Below are 23512 nucleotides of genomic sequence, written 5' to 3'. Positions count from 1 at the left end.
TTGTTCTAAATATAAAGTTTATTCTAGAAATAACTTCATATTTGAAACAATCTTTCTATAGAAAATGTATTAAAAATTTTTACTTACGTCTCTCTCTTACCATAAAAATTTATAAAATTAATTCTGATAATTATATTATCAATTAAATTTCTTTAAAGTGGAATATACTTAAAAATTTTTGGTGAGATCTAACTCTGTTACTTATTTATATTTTTAAAATAGAACCCGTCAAGAATCTCTTAAATGATCTTATCTTGATTTTTAGAAACATTAAACTCACTTGACATAATTACGAGATATTTTTGAAATATATGTCTCGCTCAAATTGAATTATTATATTTACGGATCTCAATATATAATAGCGAACAGATAATAGGTAACACGCGAGTAATTAATAAACCACCACACGCTTTGTTCACATTTTTTTTTTTGATTGCCTGAATCAACCGGTATTCACACATGGCTGTCCACTGATCGCCCATTACTACATCACGATCATAATCATGCCACCGCGATCTCGCACGTAAAAACTGCGGCTATCGATCGTCGTAATTGCCACGAGATGATCACCCACCGATCATCATACATACATACACACGTGCCTTTGAAAATATGTTCCGTTTTATGTTTATGTGCGTGTCTAACCATATCGATCCTTCACCGCATGCTCACGCAGGACCGCTCAGTAACCTCTATGGTAAGCTCTCCGAACACATGCACGCACTAGGTAATGTCATTTTTTCAAATTACTATACGTAAGTAGTTTGTGTAGTCACGTAAATGCGCACGGCGTTCCGTGTACGGCGGTTTGACCAGGTGAAGATCGGGGATGATCACGCCGGGAAATTAATAACCGTTATTTGGCTAAGGGTGTAATATACGTCGATCACGAGAGATACACGTTGACATTGATCGAGCGACGAATAATTTACTAATTTCAATGCACGTCCACGAGTCTTGATTTCCATCAACGTGGATCGGATCGGATCAAATCGCACGAAACGCTGTGTGGTGAAATATGAGTATATGTCGCACTACAATGATTACTTACTTCAACATAAAATTATGCAAGATGTTTTACAACTTGATTTCAATAACAGATTGTTTGTCGAATTTAGTATTTTTCTTAGCAAAAGTATGGAAAACGATTAACATTTTTATAAGTTTCTAATTTAATATTTATAAAAATTTCACGGAAAAATCAAATTTACTTAAGTTAATTAAAAATGCGATTTTGTTGAAATTATTGGAAAATTATTGATATTTTGGATCATAAAAAACATTGGTGAAAAATATATTAGAGCCAATTAAAATTACAAAGAGATTTTATATAATGGTATAATTATTGCTAAATATTTAATAAATATTTGCGTAAAATATCAAATATATATAGATACCTATACATATTAGTACCTTGGAAACGAAAATATTGAAGAACTTTGAGAAAAGAAGATAAAAAAATAAAAAATTTTTGTTTATATTGAATTATAAAAAATAGTTTGTTGTAACTATAAATATAATCTTAATTATTCATTCTTTTATTCAATTATTGTCATTGAAAAAATCTCAAAATAAAAAATTTTTTTAAATACTAAGAAAGGCTCTATAAATAATTTTTAAAATACTTGTTAGCATTTTACTACTTACGTATAGTTTGGTTTATCATAGACATTCCATTATTGCAAATAAAAGTTGTTAGTTTTAACACTTCAAAATCTCGATCTCAAATATTTCATATGCGACATTCTCATTCCTTTAATTTCGTACCAGAAGATTCTATCATTGCTTTCCAGGGCATTGATGTAACATCAAATGTCACACAAGTACAAAGAACTACGATAACAAGAGGCATTTTTTTCTGCGATTTACAGGCGTTGATTTGGACGCTGGATCCATCATTGGTATCGTCGTGGGCGTTCTGGTGCTTTTACTCATTATTTTCCTCGTAATCTTTGCACGCGCGACTGGCCGCTGGTGCTTTGCAGGTGAGTCAATTTAAAAAGGTAGATACTCGGTAAAGAAAGACCCTATTTAGATTATATATGCTACATATTATATATGTATATATATGTCAGTCTTACCATTTTTCTTTCGTACTCCCTAACGATTTGGTTGCGCGGGAATAGTCGGGAAACGCAAACACTGTAGAGCCGGAAATATCGTAAAATTTGAGTAAGAGACGTCGTTTGCGCAGGACGAGAAACTTCTTGGAATAAACGCGAGCTCATTAAAGTTATCGGGATTGTATACAGCAAATTATACGAAAAATGAGAGTCGGGAAAAAGATGAGTCGCACAACTGAGAAAAAAATGAATTTTTTTGGTAGTAAAAATACGTAGTTTACTTCATTTATATTTCTTTTGCATCTCTCCTGTTCTTAGAATTTTGATTAAATTCATAAATTTTCATAGTTATTTAAAAGTAACTCCAAAGTATAGAAATCAAAGGATAAATTTATCATTAGACGAAAAAAAACTCATTGCACTGAATATTACAGAACAATTTTGCTGAAATATTAAAAAATTTAGTTATTATGGATACAAATCGGAAAATAACTTTATTGGACCATCAAAATAATTATGCAAAAGATTCAAGCATGATGGGCAATAAAAATCATTTTGACATTCTAATAACTATCGTGAGTGTTCTATATAATTGTTTTGATAGTCCACCAAAAGTATTTTCAGATCTGCATCTAACTAAATTTTTTAAATACTTTCACGCAAAATAATTCTTTCTGTGTCAGTATATCAAGATTTATTATAATACAGGGAGAGAGAAAATGTCAAATAAATAGAGAATAAGCCGTTAAAGTTATCGTTGTAATTTACCGTTTGCACTCATTCATAACATATTTATAGCTTTAATGTTAATTTTATTTAAACAAGTTGACTGCGCTATGACATCTATTTGATATGTAGTAAACGAAAATAGCAGCTTGTCTTCATTTGCTTCGCGAATGTACATAATTCGAGGAAATTTCTAAAGCTTCACGTACGATATAATCCGTTAATAGATCCAATATAAATAATGAAAGTAAATTTCCTCGATATTTGAGAATATCTAGAGAAATATGAAATGATATGAAAGTGAAATAATATTGCTCGACGTAAAAGTTGAAATGCGATGAAACAACTCATGTATCATTCGTCACTTTCTTGTTGTGATTGTTGTTGTCGCTGTTGTTGTTACTTTATTACCACATAGTTCATTACTATTGTTTCCGTTAACGTTGCGCTACGATCGCGTGGATCGCAATGTCTGCAGTATGCGATTAGTCTAAACGCGAGGTAATTATCACAGCGGTATCACAGTATGCGCGTGCAGTAGAAACGTATATACTGGGTTTAATTAGTACGCTCTGAAGCAATTGCAACGCTATTCACCGTATATCTTAATGTATATATATATATATATATATATTATATAAGTACGTATATCTAATATGCAATAAGAGTATATTTTTATATCTGAACGTATACAAATATCTTATGTGTTGTGCCGCTACGCCGATATAGGACAGCATGCGAGTCGGGCCAAGTAAAGAATACGGAGATACGCCAACGATTACCTTGCGATTCCGTACTCTAGGCATGACACTGTCCAGGGGTAAGTCACCTCAGGCAGGTCGAAACAACCTTCTTTCCCCTGACAACCTACCCCGCCCCACCCCCCCATTTCTCTAAAACAATGCTCGTTCTCGTTCATCATCGACCCGTCCGCTCGCTCGTCACCTCTTTTTCTTCGCGATCATTTTTATCAGCCTCATGACACCCTCCCTCGTTCTCTCCGCGCCATCACTTTCAGCGCCGGCTTATCGACGACCGCGGCCTCGTCTACTCGTTTGAGTGGTAGACCCTCCCCTTCAAATTTAATACACTTTTCGCTTCTGCTCTCCTCATGCTTCTCATCTTGCAAGACCTCCCTGACGTGTTCTCAAATTTTTACGCCGCACTATCATTTTTATTTGTGACACGTGTCGATACCGAACCGTTTTATCGATTTATAGCTTGCGTTTTATATCGCCGATAAATATCGTTTCCTCCGATTAATCGATCGTGCTTCCGCCGCATTCTCGCTTTCGTTGGCCAAGTTTCGAGGCTGTAACGCGCACGATTTTTGCCCATTTCTTCTCTCCTCCGCGTTGTTTTATGGCTACTTTTGGCATGGAATCGCAAACTACTATCTTGCCTGTATTTATGAAGAGGAGACTTAGAAAGACCTGCGCAAAATACGATACCCAGTAAGCCAGGGAAAAAAAGGAATATTTTTCACGAAGCATGAAAGACATTTTCGTAATGGAAAAAGATTGAAGCCACTTTAGCGCGCTTGGCAGTTTTAAGAATTCATTTTCTTTAACAAGAAATGTTCTATATTTTCTCTCAATATTGCGTAGCCTAATTTACGTAATCGAAATAATATCAATATATCACGCGTATCGAGGATTTCGGTAGAAACCGCGGAGTTTAACGGTAAAACTTTTATGACCAACACTATTTCGGGCAATTAAAAACGCCAGAGCGTTAAAAAAAATCGTTCTCCCGATATTTCACCCCTACGTTTAATTATTCCATAGGAATGTTTTTAAATATTCCGATAAGCCCTGGTCTGCAGAGTAAATTTGACATTTGAATTCACGATCTGACAGTCGTTCCATTTTCCGTTGCGTGTTGCTAAACGAAGCGGTAAACACAAAGCATAGAATTGAAACGCGCATGATCAAAGTTAGGAATAATAGTCAGTTTATTTAATCTGAATTTTTTGTATTAATTATATAATTTTATCCAGTAAATTATACATTTTTTTTACGTATTGTTTACCGCACTGACTTTCGATTGCTTTTATTAATATATTGTTTTTATCTCTCAATACCTATATTGTTTTTATTTTAGTTACTTTATTTAATCTTTTTTAATGTGAAGAAAATATTTACTAATTAATTTTTATGTTATTTCTGAAGCAATTGAAGTATACGTATAAAATTAAAATACTTATATATATCTTTAGATACATTATTAAGTTATATTTCCATTTTTTTTTGTACAGTACCGTCCAACAATCTTTGGCTACAACTTCCGTCATCGATATCAATTCGATAGTTATTATTTCTTATCCGAATCGCATTTGATACACGATCACGCGTCATCGAATTTCATCTGCATGTCAACAGTATCTGCTCCGTAGTTATTTAACGATAATTTAAGCGTACTTATTGCAACGTGTTCATGATTATCTTGTACGTCTCTCATGTGAGCTTTATAGCCTGTTTTACACTACGTGATTTAATTTGTTAGCATATCATTTGTAATATCGTCACGGTATCGGTTTAATCGTTCTTCGCTTACATTGCAAAAGTACTGTATTATGAAATTAGTAATAATAAAAATCAAATAAGAGGTAATAAACCACTACGCCGGTTGTCAGAGGCGAAAATAATATATTATAAAAAGAATACAAAAAGATGTTTCGGTCTTAAATTAGACCATCTTCAGTTCAAGTAAGGCGAGATACAAACGCAAAGTTAAATTAAATAATAAAAATTATAAAGCCGCTATTAAATACAATTCATTCTAATGTTTTTCGAACCAACGCAAATTTAGATCGTGCTGTTAACAATTTTATCTATGTACAAAATTACTTCTTCGATAATTAATATTCTACGTCTGTATCAGAAGGCCTTCGAAAAGCCACATAGAATCCTTCAAGGTACACTGTTAGAAATGTTCTTAAATTTCATTAACTTTTAATGTACATTGGTGAATGAAGTTTAATTTCTCTGTAACTGAAAGGACTATTAATGCACATGTTAATGAGATTTAAGTTTACAGTGACTAAAAAATTAAGTGTAATGAAATTTAATATACTTTTATAAATTACATTTAATTAATCGTAATTGAAATAACTATTAATGTACATATTAATAAAATTTAATGTTTTTTGTATTTTTTTACATTTACAAATATTAATAATATTTTAATTAAGCCTAATACTATTAACGCTTAACGTTTAATACGTTCACGTTTCTTACATGTCATTAATGTAAATTACTTTTCAGTTACAGATCTCGTACTTTTCATTAACGTGTAAATTAATTTCTACAATAATGTGTTCATTAATTTCAATACACACGTTCATCACATTTAAAACTACTGTAATTTAGTTTTTATTTACATCATTCATTACATTTAATTTCGTGCATAACCATATGCTTCCTTTACATGTTAATTAAAATTCATTGAGAGAAATTTCTAACAGTGTACGTAATAATCGGCGAAATGAAAAATTGTACACAAGATTTCCAAATTCTGTGTTAACAATATTTCAGCCAATAGTACAGAAACTGGATAATTACATGTTTCAATTTTGAACGTACTATTGGCTGAAATATTATTAACACAGAATTTGGAAATCTTGTGTATAATTTTTCATTTCGCCGATTATTACGTACCTTGAAGGATTCTATGTGGCTTTTCGAAGGCCTTCTGATATAGACGTGGAATATTAATTATCGAAGAATTAATTTTGTACATAGATGAAATTGTTAACAGCACGATCTAAATTTGCGTTGATTCGAAAAACATTAGAATGAATTGTATTTAATAGCGGCTTTATAATTTTTATTATTTAATTTAACTTTGCGTTTGTATCTCGCCTTACTTGAACTGAAGATGGTCTAATTTAAGAGTTCGAAACGTCTTTTTGTATTCTTTTTATAATATATTATTTTCGCCTCTGACAACCGGCGTAGTGGTTTATTGCCTCTTATTTGATTTTTGTTTTTAATATCAACCACGTTTTGATCTAATTTTGTTTAGTAATAATAAATACGTATTATTTTTATTAGTAATATTAAATACGTATTATATATTTATTTCTGCACATACGGATACCGCTGCAAAATCTGTGGCAAGGATTACGATACAAAGCTGCGATACCGTTAGAAAATCAAGTGGTGCGAACACGCTGTAAGCCATTGAACGAGAACACATAGCGTTTCTTTTCTTTTCTTTCTTGCAACAAGCAACGATAAGCAATCGGCAAAGGCAAGTGTGATGAAATTGTTCCCGAGCAGAAACGACCGGTCCGTCCAATACCAATTACCTTCCGCGTGCTTTCTGACACTGCTGGTCACCGTTTTAGCGTCTTTTTTTGGTTACAATTGGAATTGCGATTTTTCCTTCTTTCACCCCTTCGGATTCTGATCGTATACAAGCATGTTTGTCACCTCAGAAACCCTTCACTGTTTATCTATATCTCCCCCGTTCGCAGATTGCGTGTGTATCCTTTGCTATATTTGCGTCTAATTAGTGTCGAGAGATGCGACGACGTGCTTTTAATTACTCGGATTTATCTTGCTTGGATCGAGATTTATATGTTAGTGGGATTGACTATGCCTGTGAATGTTACAATACATATTTTTGACAATCGTTAATTCGTACTTTTTATATATATATTTATGTAACGCACGAGCGATGCAAATTGAATGTCTTATCTCAGTAGCTATAGATAACATAATTAGATACAGTAATGCCTTTTTACATCGGGCATCATAACATTTACACTGAACACACTTGATACACTTTGAAAGTACGCATTATGAGTAATGCAGCACAATGTAATGTGCCTCGGACAATTTGCGTAATGAATATTAGAGACTTCCACGTTAAACGCGCATTAAATATCTAACTCCATAGAAAAGTACAAAAGAACGCATGATACTTTTTAATAATCGAGTTTACAATTTTTCTCGTGTTCAGTTAGAATAACAAATCAAGAGATCAACTTAAAATTTCGATTCGCGCGAATTAAATGAACGTTAAAGATTAATGTTTCGAGCTTTCCATCTTGCAGTCTCGCGAGTAGTATCACTGACCGAGATATTTTATGGCGAGATATAAATTATGTTTCGCAAGAACAAAATATTCGCTTAGCTGCGAGGTGCACAAGAAGACGTCGTGCGACAGATAGACACCCGGGTAATATTGATTCGTTGACAAGATAAACGGCGTTCGATAGTCGACGCGAATGGCGATATTACATTCGCAAAGCGTTCACAAAGAAAAACGATGAAAAAAACCGGGAGAAAAAGAGAAAAAGATAGAATACCCACACACGCACATTTGCCTTGACCGATCGTGGCGTTGCTTGTTGCAGCGAGACGTCGCGGCGACGAGGAGACTGCGGGTGACGTCGGCGCTGGAAGCGAGGCGCACATCACACCCGGCGATGAGGACGAGGATCAGGAGGACCCGCGTATCATCGACGAGAAGGTGCCACAGGGTGGCCAAGAGAATCCAATACACACGAGCACCGAATACGTGAACGGCCGTACGGACATCAAAGACACCAAGAAGGATGAGAAGACGGACACGCCCGTCTAAGAGAGAGATTTCAAGAAAGAAAAAAAAGACAAGAGAAGGGACGCATTCCTCTCGCCTCATTTCTTCTGTCTCTCTCTCTCTCTCTCTCTCTTTCTTTACCTTTCCTTCGTACGCAGGAAAACCGAGCTGTCGCACTTTACCGCGCCAGACTTTAGCAGTAACGATCCAAGTTTCCCCTGGTGATTTCTGTTTTTGCGTGCAAAACGTGCGGACACTTTTGTTAAGCGTTTACAATCGGAAGTTGACTCGCCATAGAGCGATACTTATTTCTCATTCCCATTCTCACAGGACGAATAAGATAGAATAATTTTAACCCTCTCGTTCTCCGCGGTAGCCAGAAGAGCAACCGTATTAAGAGATTACTTATAAGAATATATAAACTAGAGAGTTATATGTAAAATTTCCGTAAAACGACTTTTGTCGTATAATTGACTTGTTTGAATGTGATTCTCTGAAATGCCTAGGGTAATTGTATAACACATGATGGACTAGAAAGACTTAAGAGATTATATAAGAGAAGAAAAGATAACAAGAGATTATATTATATTATATGAAATTAAAAGAAATATATATATAAGACGTATAATCTATTGTATCACTGTATCAATGCATATAAATAATCAATGCATATAAGTATAAAAGTGGTTTTAAAATGTAAAGGTAATTTGAAAATGAGAGGGTTAAAATATTGTCTACCTTGACAGTGCTAAAAGCTGTTAATATTTAATATATTTATTTTAACAGTGATAAAAAGGAAAATAATATTTGAAGTTATAGGGAACCTTTTTTTATAACATAAAAATGACAAATATTAAACATAATTTTGGATACGATTAATTTCTTCAGTTTCTTCTTAAAAATTTCACTACATTCAATTTTGTTTCTTAAAAGTTTTAATGCAAAAGCTAAGTTATTTTTTTTTCAATTTTCACTTATATAATTCTGATAAACTTTCTATTGTCGATAAATGCCTTTCATCCTGTGAACGCCTTTGCAATATATGATGAACAATGTCATTTTCTTAACTATATCGTACTTTAGATACAAAAGAACGATCGTGAAAATATCTGACGAAATAGCTCTCGTAAACCTGTGCGCACGTTAAATCTATCGACAGCAAAAATCGTTGTCGAAACTTTCAGTTGGCAAACGAATTATGTTTTAATTATGCGTCGCCTTCTCATTTTTTCTGATGACAGCCGGTTAGACCTTTAAGTACGACCGTAAGTGTTCGCGTCGAGAAAGCTTGGTTCTCGATCCGTCGATATATTCGGCTATGACGTTCCGAATCTCCCCTCAATCGCTAGTATAATAAGAACAAAATTGCTCGGCAAATTCGATTTCCGTTTCTTTTATTTTATGCGTGTATTCGTTTTAACAGGATCTCAAGATGGTGCGTACGCGCATAATTTTAGACTCATTCACTGGGATATTTGTTAAGATTTCGAGAACTGAGTTGACTATTATACTGATCTAACCGAATTAATTATGTAATTTTATATAAAATATTTAAAAACTAGAATCTCTTTTGTAAGAAAGGAGTGGATATAATGTAAATCTTCTAAATTTTTCTTTTATTTTTTTACGAATGAGTGTCGAGATCAGAAGATTTTCACCGCGATTTGCTCGTCACTGGACGCATGTGATTTTTCATGCTGGACTTAGCGATGATTATGAAGTAGCTATGACAAATTTCGCGCAGGGACGCGCCTCCCTGAATCACGATAGGCATCCTCACGATAACTGGAACAAATCAAATTACGCAGCCGAGCGAACTTTTTATAAACAATACACTATTAAAAACACACACATATACACGCATACACGTAAATTGTTATACACGACGAGACATTACGTACGCACACACATAGATATTTGCACGCTTATTAAATCATTGACAAGAACTTTATTTTTGTTTATAAAATGTGTTCTACTTTTGCCTCATTAATCGCCAATTGCAGCTTTGAATTTTAAATCAGCCTTTAGGAATCGAAAATGAAGTTAAATTAAATGGAATTAGTAATTAAGTTAAAAAATATTTTAATTACAGTAAAACTTAAAATTAAAAAATTAAAGGCTGAAGTCTAGAAGTAAATACCAAAATTAATTTATCAATTAAAAAAAATATTTAATTTTAATTCGAATCTTTGTCTCCAATTTTTATCTTGAAAATCTGCTATTGACGTTTAATCTGATGAAGGTTAAAAAAAACTTTAAAATTGATAACGCTTTTTATTGAAAACTTTAAAATTTCTTTGCTTTTTTAAAAAGCGATATATACATGCAGGAAACAATACGTGTGTGCGTATTTTTATCGCTAAGGCAAAAGAACACATTCCTTAAGATATTTCCCTCGAGTTCACTCGAAATGTTTTCGTGAATCTTTGTGGAAAACGTGCATAATGCTGTGATCACATATCTTTTGGTTCTCTACGAAACGCAACATCGCGTTTTCGGCGTTGATTTTCAAGAACGGTCGAATCTCGATGAAAGAGATTTTTTTTCTATCTCAACATTTTTATTATATGCCCTTTAATCTTAGTACTACGAAATTTTTACCACGCTAGAAACGAATTTTGAGATTTTACGATACTTTTGTAAATGCGACGAAAGCATATAAACGAACAGTAGAAGCGATGTTCGCGAAATTTCGAGATCAAAGATGCGATTGTATCTTTATTATTAGGCACTATTATTATCCAATGTCTTTTGTACTGTAACATTTTTACGAATATTGTAACATTCCTAACGTATTTTACTGTATGCTTTACTTAAATGCATTTTATCGGAGAGAGATCTTTTTACAAGTTACATATATACATAGTACAATAAGATTATTGCGCAAGTATACAGAATGTTGCGTAGGTTCTTAAACAGGAGTGTAATGTTACATGTTACTTACTTGTCTAATTCTAACGAGTTTGTGTAGACAGGAGTCTATTGATTTGTCGAAAAGACGTAATAAAATAATTATTTTAAAATATATATTTTTTAAATTTTAGTTTTTATTGAACATTTTGAATTTTTATGACCTTGCTATCGTTCAGTTTTATGTTCCTGTCTTCCTGACTTACGCAATTTACGAAACATCCTGTATATAATTATAGCGATTAAACGTTTAATGACGTTTCGATTATTACGCGACCTTATAAGATATGAATTTCACTTAGAAAGAATCTCATTTATGAAATGAATTATATGTAATAATTATTGCGTTTTATAAAAAGTGCGATTTTTTATATGCGGCGTTTAATAAATACAAGAAATACATTCGAATCCGACCGTGGATCATACGATTAACGAACATAATCGAGCCAATAAGATTTATATGATATTCTTATGATATATATGATAAAACAAATTATATCCCTCCATACGTCACTAGACAGTATTATATATCAACCGATAATCTCCGTTTGACGTAACATTTTCATTCTGCGTATTTTTTACAATACATGTACATGGCTACTATTTGTAAGAGCGACATTTGTGGTTATTACAAATAACTACAAAATTTTTATATAAAAAAGACGTATCTTTTAATTTCAGTAAATTAAAACTTTTTTTTTTTTCAACAACACACGCAACCTATTTCACTTATTGGATAGCAAATATAATTAATGTGCTGTTCGTACAAGTTGAATCATATCTAGAGGGAATGATATGAGTTTATAAGTACAATTGTGATAATCAAATTTTTGAAACTTGTCATATAAAAAATTTGTGCGAAAGGTACTTTATATTAAATATATCGAATCTTTGAATATATTACCAGTAGCGCGGTATTAAATATATTTTCCATCCAATAATATACACATGTTACAGAATTATTGAGAGGTTTGCATCGAGCTTTTAAAGCGATAAAGTTTAAAAAATTGAAATTATGATATTTATAATTACGTATAATCATTTTAAAGAAACCCTCAAAGATTAAAATGTAAATAAAAAATATTTCATTTTTCTGGCAATTATTTCTTAATCCACCGTCAATTTCGAAGAGTTAAGGAATACAGCAATACATTTTCAATTCTCCGTTATTTTATTCTTATTTATACAAGGAAATACACTTTTATTTCGATGCAAATCTTTCAGAGACATTCTATACGTATTTACTGGAAATATTTTTTACGGCGTATCAATGACACTACGAGAAGAAGTTCCTCCTCGTTCGAGGTGAACGTCGTAAATATTATCTTATTGTTTTCTCCGACAATAAGTGTCGTTTGTACTTTTGTACAGGTGACTTTTCCTTAGCTATTCACCAAACGCAATTGTGCAAATTTAAATGAAATACTGATACATATTTACACACACTTACATGTACGCATACACATACACACACAATATACAACGTAGGTCTCGTCGGCATCGCGTGAAAGAAAAAAATCGAATAAGAACCAAAGGACGGATTTTCTCATGTTCCATTCATCAATCATACATTTTCGAATTCTGCACGCTCCTCCGCCGTTTCTTTCCGGATGCATTCGTGTTTTCACTTACAAGAAAAAGGCCGTGCTAAGACCGATGGGATCATCGAGGTTCTTATCAGGGATACGATACGATTATTAAGAATATGGTTAAAGAATTGATCGCATCCCGAAGCGCGTGTTTCGAGCGAATTTTGAAGGAGGACTCCGATGCAAACTTGTCGGTCGCAACGGTTGAATCTCTCTCTCTCTCTCTCTACTGCGTGTTGTACATACTCTAAATATATATAAATATAAATAAATAAAGATATATATAAATATAAATATATATTATAAATATAACGGTATGAGATCGCGAATAAAAAACGGTATTATACATATATTCTGCGTCGGAGGCATTTGGCTTGCAACTCGTGAATGTCGATCGAGTGAGTGACACACTTATCCGCGCTTGCACTCCAATTGCCGAGTCGACCTGTCGTTATCCGTGAAACTTTTTCAGGGTGAAAGATATTATCGAAGAGCAGAGAATGTGAGATTTACTTAACGGGAGTTGATAGAACTTTTTCGAAAAGGGACGAGAGAGGACGACGCGCGCGTGGTGAAGGCGTAATGAAACGGGAAAGCGGGATTAACGAAATAAATTCGTCAGTATTTTGTAGCGGGAACGACCGACGTCAATTCTATATTCAAAAGTGCCGTTTTCTATATTCAAAAGTACGAGCCTTCCCTTATACCCCGCATAGTAAAACGAAGGAAATGTTACGCGCGTTCGGTTATAGGCATTTATCCCTCCGCCTCTCTCGCCTGTCCTACTCAACCCTAAGCTCGTCCTGTTTATTCCTCCACGTTTCTATTTCTTGGTACTATAAATATGGCAAAAGTTTCTTCCGCTATTTCCATCCATCCCTTTACTTTCCAACGGTATTTAAAACTGAAGAAGACACCCATATACAGCATAGAAGCTTGCAGTAATATTGCTGCAAAGTTTGCAATGTTACTGCAATATTTCTGGAATGTTGCAATGTTACTGCAATATTGCTGGATTTGTGCTATATGGGAAAGTGTTGTATAAAGAAGGAGAATAACGTCGGTAGTTGCACTTGCGAATTACTGGCAGAACGCGGCTCCATTCGCGACGCTGAGCACGTTCGCGCCGTCACACAGAGGATGTCTCGCGTCAATTTTCATCCCGAATATATCGATTTGTTAGTATATATAATATATAATATATAGTATAAATATATATGTGTATAATTCATGCATTATATATGTATAATCACGGTAATATATATTATGTATACTAATGTCAGTATGTTAATGTATGTAATAGAGCCTAAAAAACGGGAAAAGGGGAAAAATCGTGCGTTTACCTAAAAGACATGGAAGGAGAAAGATAAACGGATGTCGTTCTGTATATCCTCATGCATCGCGACGATCTTGTTGTACCGAGTGCGAATAAGAGCAGCACTAAGGCGGCCCGAATTTTTTATATACATAATAAGATTAATAATATATGTGGTCACATCCGCAAAAAAAAAGAGATTTTTAAACATTTTACAATATTCCGTAGTAAAAAGAGGAGACCTCACCGTTCCAAAAAAGGAACTACACGAGGAGAGAACTGATTGAAAACGAATAATAATTCAATTTTTCGTCTTAGGCTAGGTATATACACGAAATCCTCACTGTTGAAAAATAAAACGCGCAAACAAATAGCTTTCGAAATTCTTTCACGGATTTATCGGAAACTTTTATTAATTAAAAGTCGTTTTTGACACATAAACTCTCAAGCAGTAACAATGAATAATTGAAGTTAGGTAAAAAATTATTGACGTGAAAAAATTATTGAGAGAATATCTCTTTGGTTGGGTAAACACAACTCCCACACGACTCCCATAAAAATCTTAAAATTGGTTCTAAAGCTTCGAATTTGTTGAAGTCGGAGATTAAAAGCCTTCTATTGATTTTATTTTTACCATAAAACTTAATCTATCAAAACAGGAATAATTAATTCTTTTGACCAATTTTAATTGTGCGAGTTCTTCTGATTTCATCTCTATCGATTTGAATCAAACCGAAGTTGTTCCAATATTTAAGATCACCAAAAAAAGTGTTCTAGTAACACTCACGAGATTAAATAAGCTCGAACAGATTCCGGAAGTATAGCAAGAACAATATCGAAGATCACTGCCAAAAACTGATAAATAGAATTTTTGGTCAAGTTTACAAAATGCCATAAGAGAAAATATTGCGTGCAACTTTCACCTTAATCTATAAGTTACGAACTAACATATTCCTATTTGATAAGAACGGTAACTTAATTGAATCGCAAGATACCCATCCGCTTTTATAATTATTGGTGTTTACAAAGTGCATGACACGTGACAAGTATCGTCGTAGATTGCGATCTATTCCGATTTATTGAACTGTTTATTGTATTTATTTTGATCGAGAAATTGCTAAACATGATTTTGTCGGTGTGTAGTATGAAAAAGAGAAAGAAGATGATGAAATTATTTATACGCAAACCCACTTGCATACAAACGTATAAGTTTTAATACATTTTTTTGATATTAATACATTTATTGCGTAATTATTATAATTAATTAATTGTAATGTAACAATACTTTTAATGTGTACAACTTAAATTTCGATGATCATGCTTTGAAGACATATACATATATACGAACGTGTATATATATTTACAGATGTAACGCGTATATACACATTTTTGTTCAATACATGTTTTTCTTTGCCCTATGACAACTAGAGATTGAATGAACATTTGTAAAATTCATAATATTATCGGAAAGATGACATACGTTATTAAGGAGCATGATCGTTGGCCATACAATGGGGTATATATACTATATATATTATATTATATAGATATATTTATGTTAAAATGTAAGTCTAGAGTAAGATTATGAACGCGATGGCGGCGCCGATTCGCGCCGGATCGCGAAATATATTATAAATACCTGCAATTGGTGTTCTCTTCTCTTTGAAGCATTTTTAGGAGTTAATTAAATGCCGCGCGAAAATTGCGGTCACCAGAAAAGAAATTGTGTTTGCGCGACATTGTTATCACGTCATTTCCGATTAAGGGCCCAATTGAAACGGCGCCGGTTGGCGATTGGTTTCAGGAATAGTCCAGAGATCGCTGACTCTCTAATTAAGCAAGCAAAACGGTTTAAATGACGTTACACAGTCGCGAATTAAGATGAGCTAGCCACACCGCGACCGCGCGAGAAACGATAACATTTTGTATCTCTACTTATAGATACAATGCGATAGGCGAGAAAAGTATATCTAAGGATTCAAATGAAATTAATATATAGAGAGCTGTATGTATAATTAATTATAAGTTTATTCGTCGCTATGATATTATACTTAGATATCGTATGATTTTTGAAATAAAACATTTGTTTTAAATATACAAATGTTGAGAGATGTATCGTCCTACCATTACGTTAAATTTATTCAATAATTTTACATTATAACTTCAGAATTTTAGATAAAGAAATTAGAGATGAAAACGACCCAATCTGACGGTAATTTACTCGGTAAATTATTTAGTAATTTTGGAAAGCTGGTAAAATGATAATTTAAAAAAAAACTACAAAAATGAAAAAGTTTTGACATGAAACATTCAGCCTAAAATGAGTAAAAAACTTTATTTAACTTATATTTTTGTTTATTTTTAACGAAGTTACAGCTACTTGAATTTTGAAGTTCGTAGCGTTACTATCTTTTGTTGCAATCCTATTAAATATTTAATTACGTATTTTTTAAGTGGATTATGTATGAAGAGTATTAAGGACAGTTAATCTCGGCAAGATTTCAATGATAATATAATAATACTTATTTTCAAATGCTGTTTTATCAACTCGCAATAGATTTGAGAATATAAGAAGAATGTTGTTTTATCTTAAGTATTAGTGATGCACACATAAAAACATGCATATTTGTTTATAAAACTGTAAATTAACGAATTTTATTAAAATAAACAAATTACTTATCGTAATCTTATTGTAATTTTATAATAAATATTTGTTACATTGAATCTGACGCTTAATTTTACATCTCGAAACAAAATACAGATTTTTTACAACTAAAATTGCATGATGATGATTAATTTTTAAGTTGTGACGTTAATTTTTTTTAAGATTCTATATGTCTTTTTTACTGACGAATGCAGAAACATACATTTATAATATTATCACTTGAGGAATGTCTACACTTCAGATTATATGTGTAGTTATAATATTCAGTTGTAACAACTGAAAAAAGGAAGAGATATAAATGTTGACTGATTAAATCATATATAAAAAAATTGATGATTTTCGTCACATTATTAGCAATACTGCCTTCTTATAAAATTAATATAAAAATTGAAGATAAATTTTTATAATATGACGACATTACGAAATAATTTCGTATTTAATTATCAAATTAAAACAAAACTTGTCATTATTTCCAGGTCGTTCGACTACGAGAAATCTCGGGGAGTCGTGAGTACCGAATATTTAATCCACATTATCGCACTCTCGCTTACAGTATCTGTCATACTCACACCGATACCATGACTAATACTTCATTCTTCGTAGTGCTTTAATTTAATATAACTGTGTGACGCGATTCAGGGACGAACAGTAAGATCTCTTCGTCGCTTTTCCGTCACTCGACGATTTTCGTTCAGTAGACTTTTGCCAAGCATGCACATTTTCAGAGACTTCGCGGACCCAGCGACGGGCGTTAGTCTTCTTCAGCTCGGCAAATCGAAAACTACGGCCGATGTCGTTAGAAAAAGGCAAGCAGCAGCTTTTTTATTTTACTCGTTCGCAATGTCCGATGTGTCCGTCGACGCGTTCGCTTTTCTTACTCGTCGGACAAAATTGGATTAAATTGCCCGGAAAGACGGCGGCCAACAAAGTATTGTTCGTCGCCCGTTTTCTGCGCAATTTGATCAAACTGGGAACTGTTCCTCGTCTCACACCGTGTTACCAGCAAAAATAAATCTTATGTGACAATAGATTAAAACCTCTTATTATCTCACGACTAAAAGAAAAAGTACGAAAAGGATTAGTGTGTCCGATGAATACAAAAAAACTCATAATTAAGTTACAAATTTTGATTTAAAATGTTCTCAGAAAAGAAGTGTTTATTCATATATTTATTCAAAACTGTGAGTTTTCAAAAATATTTATTCATGAATACTTCAAAATTATTTTACAAATACTTATATTACATTCAAGCAAAATGTAAACTAAAAAAAATACTCTAATAATAACAACGCTTTTTTCTTAACTATAACTACACTGAGAAAAAAGTTGTTGACTTGACTAAATGCATTTAGTTCGTTGTGATTATTTAGTTCAAATATTTATATATTTAAGTTAACAAAATCTTGTAATTTAATACATGTTATTTATTTAAATTAATAAATATTTACTTGAGAACCCGTGACCGCTGCATTTAGATTTGAATTAACTAATATTTTTTTGAAACAGCAACTTTTTTTCTCAGTGTAGTGATCTGTAGTAAATTAAAATATTCAGATTTGCTTTTGTGTAGTGAAAGATAATTTATTTTCTTGATTTCATGTTAAATTCTGTTTTACTAGCTTAATTTGTCTTAAAACTTTGAATCTGGATATAAGATCACAAGATGCTTACCCTACTTTTAGCAAGGTCGTTGGGGACTATCTATCAGTTTCTGGTAGCGTATCTATAAAGTGTATATTTTCGTACAGTTTTAATTTATAAACAAGTGTAATTGCTTAACTGCTGATATAGTGGGCAAAATATTTTATCTTTAAGTTAAAATTTGGAAAGCATAACTATACTGAGGAGAAAGCTATTGCCAATTGTTTTACCAAGGAACGTATTAAATAATACGATCATAGTCACAGAAAATTAATACGAAATCGGAAATATACGCGATTATATTGACAAATATATTCATTCAAATCGAATAAAACTATTAATTTATTTTCTATATATGAATACAAAAATTGCATTTATATACTTGTATTCATATTCATTATTTATTCATTTATTCGAATATTGGATATATTTACAGGCAAACAAGAGCTAGAACACAGTTATTATCTGTGTCTAATTATACAAAATTGGTTTCCTCCTTTAATTCATACATTCTAAAAACAAAAGATCAACGTTTCGGTTATTATTTACAACCATCTTCAGTATAATATAAAATAAACTCTTAAGCCTCGTCTACAATAGTCGCACAGGTTGTGTCGCATATCGCAAGTAGTAGCATCGCAAGAAAATTTGTCGCATGCCGCAAGAGTGTCGCTAAATGAGCGTCTACAATAGTCACAATGATTGTTTGCACGCAATTCGACAACAAATTCTAAACGTCAACTTGCTGTGCTGTGATTGGCTGAGTTCATACGACACGCCTGTCGCAGTCGCAGAAAGTTGAAGTTGGCTCAACTTCGTACGACAAGAGTTCTTGCGATTATGACAATTATGCGACTATATGCGACACTTCTGCGACATTTCATACGACACGCGACACAGCTTGTGCGACTATTGTAGACGAGGCTTTAAAATCCAAATTCGCCATCAATATAAAAATGTGTACCTAATTATTCTTAATAAAACAGAAGAATGCAAGTACAACTTCTCAAAACTTCGAGTGGTTCCTCATTAGAATGTGATCTCTTATTCTGTTATAAAAATTCATGTATCCAACCATTTCTGAAAACCGTACGTAACAATTTTAATATTGGGTATGAAGAGCTGTTCTCACATTCTAATGAGGAACCACTCGAGATTTTGAGAAGTTGTACTTGCATTCTTCTGTTTTATTAAGAATAATTAAGTACACATTTTTATATTAGGTCTGTTTTCTGTGGCTGAACTAGTGTACATTTTTGGAACTTAAAGTGAGAAAGATATACGTTTGATATTTGTTTAAAGCAAGAAAGAGGTTCTAGAACAGTCTAGTACAGGAACAGAAAACAGACCAATAGATAGCGAATTTGGATTTTAAGAGTTTTTTTTATATTATCCTGAAAATAGTTGCAAATAACAACCAAAACGTTGATCTTTTGTTTTTAAAATGTATGAATTAGAGGAAAAAAATTTTGTATAATTAAACACAAATAATAACTGTGTTCTAGCTCTTATTTGCCTGTATTTATATTAATATTAGTTTGTTTATTGAGAGCTCTTTTTTATTATTATTGGATATATTCATCGGACACACTAGAAAGGATTAATCAATTTCATTATAATTATCAATATACGCGAAAATAAATCCAACATTATTTTTCGATTCAGTAATTAAAAAATTGCTACTTACATTAGGAAAAATAAAAATAGAAATGTGCTTTTAAAAATTGAATTACGGTTTTTTACAAAAGACATAATCTTTGGTGCTTAACAATCCTAAATCCTAGAAATTCAAACCTCTTAATTTTATCAAAACTTAATAATGTATATATAAACGTTAAAGTCATGGTATCGATTAATCACTGGACAAGCCAGATCTCAAGAAAAGGAGGAAAGAAATTCAATATTACTAAATGTTCTAGAATTAATAGATTTTTTCCTGGTTATAGATATAAAATATAAGTCAGATTAATGCGTTTTCATCGCCACCTCAACAATGCAGATAACAATATTGCATTAATCTGAATTGAATTTGTACCTGTACACTATTTATTTATATATCGAAATTCATTTGTCAAATTTATAATGTCAAAAATTATTCCTAATTTGAATCATTTTCGAGCAGTAATTAAATCGCGTAACGGATTATTCCAAATCAGCACGTAATTTTTTACAATTACGTAATTTGAAAAATCAAATAATGTTCTTCTGTTTCTATCATTCAGTTCTCTAATATTCGATAACTATAAAATTACAGGATGGATGAAATTATTTTTAATATCATGTGATTTTTCAAATCACGAGATTTTAAAAAATCACATACTGATTTGAAACTATTTGTTACGTGATTTACTTGTCTTAATTACATAATTTTGTTGTGTAACTTTGAGACGTGATTCTTTTCAGTAGGGAAGTAGTTAATTGATCCAACGATATCAGCATTTTCATATTCATTATTTATTTTTGAAAAAGGAATATCTGAAGCTAGGAATTGGGATTTTTAATATGAGTACCAAGAATCTTTTGCAATAAATCGCATTTAAAAAGCACGTTTTTACTTCTGATATTCCCCTTGTAAGTATAAATTTTCTTGGTTCCTTGCAAGTTAAAATAATTAGGAATATAAAAAAAGTGTTGATCGAAAATCTCTTGTGCAGATATCTTATGACGCTAAACGCCGACTATATACACAACTATACTAAATATAAGTAATCTGAATATGAGTGACCTAATTGTCGTATTAGTGAGATAAACAAAAACAAAGAATGAGGTCAGGGTTAGTGCGGTATATCAAGGCTAATTTTTGCGTGCCTTATTTACGCAATAGTGTTACATATACAGATTACTGCGTAATCAAGCTTCAATATAAAACTTTAAATGAAGAAGATTCCCCTATTCCAGCAGTGATATGGTTTTTTTAGTCTGTGTTCTACTTTGTTACTTTTATAAGCAATAAGTCTGATTACGAGTGAAGGTTATAAAAAAAGCGAAAACGATAAACGATTTCTGAAGTAGAATAGAAGATTCTTTTATTTGCAAAGGTCTCAATCCTTCCTATTCGATTTTATGACGTTTATTATCAGCAAAAATCTGAAGAACTCGAGAACATTTGTTATTCACAGTTCATGGTTTACGAGTCCTCGAGTAAGAAAATAGTAATAATAGTAATAACTGTGTTCCCACCTTACGTATGAAATTTTATTCCGATAAGATAGGTTAGTTATAAAAAATGTAAGCAAAAAAGAAAAGAAACGTACAAACGCAAAAGATGAGGCGTCAGCAAGATGACTGCTACTAGATAACATCTATTTGGAGCAAAGAGATGGCAATTTGATTGCAAGAAAATAGAATGAAAATAGGACAAGAAAGAAAAGAAAGATAAGCTGCTCGATGCAGTATATGGCATGTAATCTTATCGCTGCTTATAACATGCAAATTCCTCCCTTCCGCATTTCTCTAGAGGATCGCATTTGTAACCGATCGAGCAAAGCCGATATTTTTCCATTTATCGTAAGCGTTATTTGTATTCGTATCGCGTGCTTTATTCAATTCATATGCGTGCTTTGCCTAGCGTTTGCTGTTTTGTTGCAATTTATGTAGCAATCTGTGTTAATTGCGGCGCTTATATTATAACTCTGTTGAAAGTAAAACTTCTGAATGCATCTGAACGACTAATGCTACGCTAAGTTAATTAATTTTGTAATGTGTCCCGTTAAGTTTTATTGGATAATCAATTGCATCATGTGCGACACGAGAGAAATGATATATATCACTTTGTTCACTGTTACGTGATAGTTTCTGTAAATTTCACTTATTTGTAATTTAATATTAATAATTATTAATATTTAATATTTACAATTATTGCTACATGTGATCCGCGTGAATCATTAATCTAAAATATCTAAACACGGGGAGTTTTTATAAATAAAAAATAGAATTTTTTAAAGTACCACATTTCTCAAGCATTTTACGAAAGATTCTCGATGTGCATCTCTTTAATTTTAATCGTTCTAATTACAAATTCTTATTGGTATGCCACGCACGAGACAAAGCAGATAAATGGCAAAAAAATAAAGAAGATTTAATAAATAAACCAATGTGCCGTACTTGACACAAAGACACGGGTTAATTACATATCATGCGCAATTTATGCATGCATATGATAACTCTGAATATAGTACATTTAATCTGGATCATTCACTAAAGTAAAAAAACCAGACACGATATTCACACACACACATGCAGTAATTTCATAATAACTATTTGATTAATGCAAAACGAACTTATTAAATCGTCTTTTTTTTATATTGAAAACATTATAAACACTGCATATATTTAATATTTTGTTTTCTTGTAAAATTATTGTTGCGTGATATCATATCAACGAAATAAGTGTCGTATCAGAAAAGACTTACAACTTAATTCTTTCTTCATTATACATATATATATGTACATAGAAGTGACACAGAGAGCGCCGGCAGATATTCCCGATCGGAAGTGGACGGAGCGTCATCCCGAGGTCAACGGAAACCGAGGATCAATCTCTCCCGATTTTTTGGAAGGAACAAAGATAAAGTGTCCGGCACCGATACAGACACCATGAAAACTGTTGTTACCGTCGACGACGAGAAGGTAATTGCTGTTTTTTACGTGGATGACTTATTCATAATTTATTATGCTTTGTGTGTCATTATTATTTCGTTTTTGTAAATAAATTTGATGTTTTTATGATACTTATGTTGACAGAAAATTAAAAAGTTTAATAATGATTAATTAACACCGTAATAGAATAAGACAAACTTCTGCATCGTAAAATCTTTGACTTAATAACAATATTAAATATATCGAAAATTGAATTATGAGTAAAATTACATTAAACCTTTTTGTAAATTTTTGAAACGAGGATGTTGAAAAGAAACTGATTTCTGTCCAAAAAGATGTAAGTAAAAGGAATAGCGTTTTTTAATAGATTTTGACCTTCTGAATACGATAATGTTAATAAAAGTTTGGGATCGATAGAGAACTCCTTGAAAATTAAGTATAAACATAATATATT

The 23512-nt window shown here is 32.3% G+C and overlaps 1 protein-coding gene across 4 annotated transcripts in view; it reads left to right on the top strand.

Annotated features, from left to right (window-relative positions):
• Window positions 1-23512, top strand: part of Fas3 (fasciclin 3) — a 397915-nt gene that overhangs the window by 371922 nt on the left and 2481 nt on the right. The window contains exons 7-11 of one of the 4 annotated variants that reach the window (XM_018503354.1): window positions 677-697; window positions 1872-1985; window positions 17295-17325; window positions 17544-17624; window positions 22914-23088. In XM_018503354.1, coding sequence (XP_018358856.1) covers window positions 677-697; window positions 1872-1985; window positions 17295-17325; window positions 17544-17624; window positions 22914-23088 — 422 coding nt within the window. Of the gene's footprint in view, window positions 1-676; window positions 698-1871; window positions 1986-8154; window positions 8911-17294; window positions 17326-17543; window positions 17625-22913; window positions 23089-23512 lie in introns of those variants that run through there. The other 3 variants (XM_018503356.1, XM_018503357.1, XM_018503358.1) reach the window with 3 other exon arrangements.

This window comes from Trachymyrmex cornetzi, unplaced genomic scaffold (genome assembly GCF_001594075.2).
Source record: "Trachymyrmex cornetzi isolate Tcor2-1 unplaced genomic scaffold, Tcor1.1 scaffold156, whole genome shotgun sequence".
NCBI classification, from domain to species: Eukaryota; Metazoa; Arthropoda; class Insecta; order Hymenoptera; family Formicidae; genus Trachymyrmex; species Trachymyrmex cornetzi.
The sequence above is the reverse complement of the archived record's forward strand: the minus strand, read 5'-3'. Positions and strand labels throughout refer to the sequence as shown.